This window comes from Muntiacus reevesi, chromosome 1, assembly GCF_963930625.1.
Source record: "Muntiacus reevesi chromosome 1, mMunRee1.1, whole genome shotgun sequence".
Taxonomy (NCBI): domain Eukaryota; kingdom Metazoa; phylum Chordata; class Mammalia; order Artiodactyla; family Cervidae; genus Muntiacus; species Muntiacus reevesi.
Genome location: NC_089249.1, coordinates 157,673,973 through 157,680,934, shown reverse-complemented (window position 1 = coordinate 157,680,934; position 6,962 = coordinate 157,673,973). Strand labels below are relative to the sequence as shown.

General features: G+C 57.4%; 1 protein-coding gene across 2 annotated transcripts; it reads right to left on the bottom strand.

Annotated features, from left to right (window-relative positions):
* PDZK1IP1 (PDZK1 interacting protein 1) lies at positions 1 to 5,819 on the bottom strand. 2 transcript variants are annotated; one of them, XM_065913518.1, is made up of 5 exons: positions 5,670 to 5,819; positions 5,303 to 5,466; positions 2,827 to 2,935; positions 1,032 to 1,127; positions 3 to 397 (listed from the first exon to the last, which is right to left on the bottom strand). In XM_065913518.1, exons 2-5 carry the CDS (start codon positions 5,367 to 5,369, stop codon positions 325 to 327), a joined length of 345 nt encoding a protein of 114 aa, XP_065769590.1. In that variant the 5' UTR covers positions 5,370 to 5,466; positions 5,670 to 5,819; the 3' UTR covers positions 3 to 324. The 2 variants fall into 2 exon arrangements, with proteins under 2 accessions (XP_065769581.1, XP_065769590.1); XM_065913509.1 differs by lacking the exons at positions 5,303 to 5,466; positions 5,670 to 5,819 and adding an exon at positions 3,530 to 3,677 and having other exon boundaries at positions 1 to 397.
* Between the last annotated feature and the right edge of the window lie 1,143 nt (positions 5,820 to 6,962).

The window sequence follows — 6,962 nt, the reverse complement described above, 5'->3', positions numbered from 1 at the left end:
TGAGCTATTTAGAGCCTCAGACCCAGAAGTACAAAATGTCTTTATTTCACAGAAATAAGGGCCATTGCCACGGTCAGGGGAGGGAGATGTGAGGCAGGATGGGAGGTGCTGAGCTGATTGTCTTTTTCAGAAGAGTCTTCTGAAATGAATTGGGCAGGAGACCCCCTAGAACCTCAAGGCCACAGCTGAGCCCCAACCTGGACACAGTCTGAGCGTGGACCTTGGCAGGAGGGTGGGACAGACGTAGGGGTGGAGAAGGCAGGCCCCTTCCTGCTGATCCCTGTAGAGAGAGGGAGGGGGCTGGCATGGACAGGCAAGCAGGGATCACATCGGGGTGCTGCGGACCTTGCCCTCCTCCTCTGGGATGTTCTCATAGGCATTCTCGTGCTCACTGGACCTGAAATAGGATGATAGGGGTCATTGCTCCTTCTATCCCATCCCCTTCTCCCTGCCCCATCCCGTGCTTGTGAGGGCTGTGTCTTCCAGAATAAATGTTTGAGTCCCAGAGGGGCTTCCCTTGACCATATCTGGTCTCCTGCACCTGAGACTGGAGGCCTCTCACCACCACCACCCTGAATCCCATCTCTCTCTGCCATCTAGCTTCTCCCCCGGGGAACCCCACTAAGAAACCTCCTGTTGAGCCCACTTCCTCACTGAGCTTCCTCCCCTACAGATTCTCCTCCCCACAGAGTCCTTCTACTCATCCCTTCAGAGTCCCTTTCTTCCACTGAGCCTCTTTTCCCCATTACATCCCTCCCTATGAATCTAATCTACCCCCTGAGCCCCTCCCCACACCGAGTCCCTATCCCCTTACTGAGCCCTCTCTCCAAACTGAGGCTGCATGGAGCCTTGCAGTCCTCCCAAAGGCCCCTTCACTCACCATCCTCCCACACTGAACCCTTTCTCTTCACTGAGCCCTTCCTCACATGAGCCACCATCCTCCCCACCCTCTCCTCATCAAAAGCTCCTGATCCTGAGGTCCCCGGGAGCCCCTGGAGCACAGGGTGATCTGCCCTATACCAGTGCCTCACCTGAAGCTTGCTGCCATTGAGGAGTACTTGCCATCTGTTCCCACTAGGATCCCGTCTGCTTTGTTTCCAATGGTCATGACCATGTTTATAGGCTCCCTAGGGAAAGAGCTCATCAATAGGGCTCCCTGGGTTTCCTCTCCCTCTGTTACCCCTCCTCCTTCTAGTCCAGTCAGGCCCAATTTTATAGGCTCTAGGGGAGCCCCCTCCCTCCAGCAGGGCCCAGCAGTCTGGTTCTGGCCACACTCTAAGCCAGATCCACACCCTTCTCCCTGATCCACAGTGGGGCCCTCAGGTTCCAGCCTGAGGTCTACTACAGATGTACCAGACATCCTTGTACCAGCCACCTCCCAGTGTCCCTCTGCTGTTTTCCTCTGGCCTCAGCTCAGCTCCAGAGTAGACCCGGCAGCCCTCAGTGTCTGCCCCAGATTTCCCACAAGGTTTTCCTAAGCAGTAGGAATGGCCACTGAAGGCAGAGCTGGGGCCAGTGGAGAAAAGAATCATTTCCAACAACAATCTCCTTGCCTCTTACTCAAGGGTGGCCTTTGCCCCAACATCCCCGGACACCACTCTCATGAGGGTCACCAGTATCCTAACCACTGCTTATCTTTCCTCGGACATCCCACAGGCACCTCAGACATAATATATCCAAGTTGCCCCAGACCTGCCTCTTCTCTCATGGTCTATGTGTCGGTGGGCGGCCCCATCAGAAGCCTGGATGTTTTCCCTGTCCTTCCTCCCTCCTATCTCTATGTGCCAACTCCTTCCTTCCTTGACAGCTCTTAGACCTGTCCCCTCTCTCCATCCCCTCTGCCACCTCCACAGTCCAGACTCTCTCCTGACCTCATCCTCATCCCTTTTTTTCATCTGCAGACATCTCAACCCGAGACTGGCTTACACACTTGCACTGGATCCCTACTGCATTAAGGACAAAGCCCGAAGTCGGGGGCCTTAGTGCACAAGCATCTGCCTGGCCTGGGCTCTGCCGACCTTGCCAGACTATCTCAGGCCTCTCCATCCCTCTCTCCATCTGGGAGCTGCTCATGTTCATTCAGTGTCTCCTGCAGGGCTGCTGCTGGCACCCAGGACCGGCCACTGGTATGAGAACCAGCGGCAGAGGCAGACTTGCCCCAGAGTTGACAGGTGCAGAATGAACTAGATTTCAGCCCAGCCCCCTCTGCCTTTGTGCTCTGCCCCAAACTTAGGACCCCTCAACTGCAGTGCTCTCCCACCCTGCACTGTGCTGGGACTGGCTCCTGCCTGGGCTTCAGGATAAACATACAGTAGAAAACCTTCTCTGGTCACCCTCCTTTCCCCCCCAGGTCAGGCCCACATGGCACTCTGCAGGTTCCTTTAGCATCAGCCTCAAGCTAGGTAGGATTGCTCCCACCAGGTTTGCCTTCCCTTCCCATCTGCGAGTCTGTGAGCACAAGAGCAGTGTCTGTCCCATTGGCCCTTTGTACCTCCCGAATGTGACATGCCAGCAGACCCTGGAGAAGGGCAGAACATTCCTGTCCAGGGGTTTTCACAGCGCCCATCACAGATGGGCCGCTGTCCCAACTATACAGATAGAAACACTGAGAATCCGAGAAGAGACGACCTGCCCCCAGTGAGCACACTCAGCTGTAGACACTAGCAAATCTCCGCTCTGCCCCCCGAGACCTCAGGCCTCCGTGTCCCTTCCACACAGTGAGAGGATTTCATCAACCCTTCTCCCTGCTACGAGAGCAGTGGCCAGGGTCCTGGTCCCACCCTGCCTGCGCCGGCCCAGCTCTAGGGCCGCCCAGGCAGCACTCACGGCTCTTCCTGGCACCAGAAGTGGTTGACAGCAAAGGCGATTGCGACGAGGACCAGGAATACAGCCACGGCGATAAGGCCTTGCATCCAGGGCTGCAGGTTCCCCCGGCCTGGAAAGGGAGGAGTGTGCTGTGTTTTGGCGGGGGGGGTTGTCCTGCAGCAAGCTGGGTGCTGCCAGTGCAGGGGGCCCTCCTACCTCTGGGCAGGGGCCTGTGCTGGAGGCTCCCAGCCCGCTGCCTGGACCAGAGGAGACCGTCTGGGGAACAGGGACCCCGTCTGACCACTGGGTTTATAAAGGGGATGGTAGTTTGGAGGAAGACAGGATTTGGAAGAAAGAAAGGAGCCAAGGAGGGAGGAAGCCTCAGAGAGCAGTGTCTGAGGTCCAGGCAGCCCAGAGTGTCCCCTCCTCCAGGCCTCTCCCGCTGCAGTGGGTCACAAGTAGGGGCCCCCAGGGAAAGCCTCGGCCCAGGGACCAAAGGGCAGCTCCCTGAATAGCCAGCCTGGCCCTGCCAGGGAGGGTGGCTCCCCTCCTCCCCTGCTCCCAGGCTGGAGCGGCCCAGAGCCAATAGGACTGGGCTGGCATCTGGAAGATCCTGTTTTGTAGCAGAGGTTCTCTGGGGTTGGGTAGGCGTGGGAGCACGGACAGGCAGGGCCGCGCAGCTGGGAGAGCCAGGGGTGCCCAGAGGAAGGGTGGGACAGAACACCTTTGGAAAGGCAGGACAGAGGGCTGAGCTCTCTCTGGGTCTTGGCAGAAGGGGAGCTTCCAATCTGAGCCCTTTTCGGCTCCTCTGGCTGGGTGCCCAAGGGACTAGGCCAGACACCAGTCAGAGGCCCCATCCAGGCACCTTCTCTGTGTTTTGACCCTTGACCCTTGACACCACCTCTAACCCTCAAGATTTCGCAGAAGTCTCTGCTCTCAGCCACTGGCAGCCCCAAAGGGCTCTCCTCTCCCCGGACATCACCATGCTCTGTGAGCCCAAGAGAGCCTGGCCACACCAAGGACAGACACACAGTAGCAGTTAGATGTCTCAGGAAGGGACAGAGGCCAACAGGAGACTTTTGAAAGGTCCTGCTTCCAGGCAAGAATACCTGCATTCCTAGTGCCGTCCTGTACCTAAAGGACCCAGGCTGAGCATCAGAAACTTCATTCTGCCTCATTCCCTCTCAAAGGTGCTTCCTTGAGTCTACCCGAAAGCTCTCCTGCTGCAGGGAGGCACTGCCTTCTCCGAGCAGTCCCTGATCCTGGCAGGTGTTGGGAAGGAGGGAGGGCCCTGGGAACTCTGTCCTGTGGTCAGACCTTGCTCATCTCCTTGGTGACGGGAGATACACAGTGTGGTTACTGTATGTTCCATACTTGCCAAAACGCTGTGTTTTGGACTCCTTGTTTTCCCAAAAAACAATGATTCAGGCCCTTTGTTTCCTCAGTGGCTACTCAAGGATTGGGAGTCAGGGCTCAAGCCCTGGGGAGGGGAGGCCTGTCTCTGCAGTCGATTCCTTCCAGACACACCAGGGACACTGCTCCTCCTTCCAGGTGGCTCTGGAGTGGACACACAGCACAAAGGGCAGGGCCTGCAGCAGGAGAGAGGAGATCTAGCCCTGTCCCTTCTTGCTCTGCTGTGTGACCGACACAAGTTACTCAGCCTCTCTGATCTTCAGTTCCCAAAGAGAGCTTCCAAGGCCTGAGAGACAGAGTTGAAGCAGTCATGCATGAGAGCTCAGGGCGTCTGCAAAGGAGCAGTGCTCTGGAAGCCACCCTCTCTGGGTCCAAAGCCCACCTGCAGAGTCCCCAGACTCTGGCTGCAAACACAGCCTCACAGCACAGGGCAGACACCAGGTGGTGTTATCCTTACAAAGCCCTACCCCACCCCTGCAGGGCAGGTGCCCTGGGAGGTGGGCGGCCAGGTGTATTGTCTTCATTTTATGGATGAGAAAACTGAGTCTCAGAGAAGGGCAGTGATTTGCTCATCTCCTTGGGTGGCGGAAGATACACAGCACACAGCAACACAGAGGCAAAGCTCGACAGAGAGCCCAGGAACATGGTGGGAGCCCCCCTGAGACTTTAGGTAGGAAACAATGGGGGTTTAGGCCAAAACCATGACAGCACTGTCCCAGAAACAAGCCTGCCATTGAGGGGTGGCTCAGCCCCCACCCCCACCCTCCTTGAAGCCCCCAGCTCTCAGAACCCAGCCATCTCTACAGCAATTCCTGCTCCTGGAGCGTGGGTCTCAACTCCCCTCCCCAACCCTAGATCCAGCGTTTCCCTGCTACCCTCATTTCTCACTTGTGGGAATCATGTCCCAGCCTGTGTCTGCCTCTGGAGGTTCCCCTGGCTAGCCCAGTGCCTCTTCCCCCTCCAACCTGCAGGTGCCAAGGGTGATGAGAAGGACCAGAAGACCACCCCCTCCACCCCTGGGCTCCCAGCACCCAGCCCGGCCCTCTCCTCCCCGCAGCCCCTGGGTTGGCCCAGGCGCTGCTACCTTGTTGACAGCTGGCAGGGGGCACTGCCGTGAGCAGGCTCAGGACGACCAGGCTAAGGGCTGACATGGCTGCAGGCGCCTGCTTGGGCGGCTGGAACCTGGGCCCCTGGAGCTGCTGTGGGTCCTGTGCGTGTCCGCTGAGATCAGCTCGGCGTGGTTTGACCCTGGACAAGAGAAGCTAGTAAGGAAGGAGGCGAGGGAGGGAGGAGGAGGGAAGGTGGAGGGAACCTGCCCTCCCTCCCACAGTAATGAGTTGCCAGGCCTGGCCTTCCCTGGCCAGAGCCCAGCCCACTCAGGCTGGTATTTGAGGTCATCTTCCAGGGACCGTGGGGCCGAACCCTGGGAGGTGAAGGGAGTCAGGCCTCACCTCCAAGCCGCAGGTCCCTGAAATCTTGTGTCAGCTCCTCCTTCCAGGCAGTGGGGCTGGGCTCTGGGGAAAGGTGTGACACATTCTGGCTCCTGCCTTTGAATGAGCCCAGTGGGCGGGGCCTCTGGGGAGGGCTGACAGTGGGATTAAGAAATTTGCTGGTTGGTTCCGGACTTAGGGGAAAACCCCAGAGGCTAGGAAAGGTCAAAGCTGCCTTCTCCCTGAGAGCCTGGCCGTTTTTCTATCCTTATCCTCACCTGTCCCCACTCAACCAAGCCAGACCCCAGGGTCCCACTCCTGCACACAGCCCTGGCTTCTGTCCCTGCACTCCCTGCCCAGTTCACTAGCTCTCTAAATCCGCCCTTTCCCGTGGGAATCACGACAGAGAGCCTGAGGTCCTAGTCCCCAGCCATCCCCACCCAACCAAGCTGACCTGACTCAGTTCAGTCCCACCTCTTTGCCCCAGAGTTGATCCTTGGAAACTGGGACAGGATCTGAGCTTGGTCAGAGGCCTCTGCACACACCTTCTGATCCCTCTCCACCTATCCCAAAGAGAGAAGTAGGTATCCTGCTCCGGAGGACAAATGAAGGACATTCACAGGTTGGAAGGTCCAGTCTGGGGCCCTGAACCCCTGGGTCCTTAAATCTCAAGATCCCATGGAGGTCACCAGGCCCTCCAGCTCAGGATCTGAGAATGACCCAAATTTCTGTTGAGGTCTGGGACCCAAGGGTCTTACTGGGTCTCCTTCCTCCATGCCCCCCTACATTCCTCCAGGAGTACAGGAAGCCATGGATGCTGGAGTCTGGCTCCACAGAGGCCAAGAAAGAAGGAAGCAGTAGATTGGGGCAAAGCCTCTGAGATGGAGGGTCCCCAGAAGCTAGGGTGTGAATTGGAAGCCCCTGCACAGCCTCTCTACCCAGATACCACCAGACTGGTGCTCACAGGACCTCCTGGTCAGCCCTTGCTATTGCCAGTGGCACACCCAGACATCTCACCTCATCCCTGCTTCCTGTATGTATGTGTGTGTGTGATTGTGTGTGCCCACTGTCATGGGGGATACACACATTCCTGCAAACATGGGGTCTCGAGGTGATCTCAGGGAACTTGGCTTGGAGGTGAGTGATGCCATCTATAGGTGTCTGTCCTACTCCAACTTGGGTCTTCAGCATGTTCTGGCACCATGTGTGGCTAGAGTAGGCACCTGGTGTGTTAATGAACACCCAGGGCATCACTGCTTGGAATGCAAGGAATGGAGATGAATTTAACAAACAAACACTGATAACCTTCTTCTA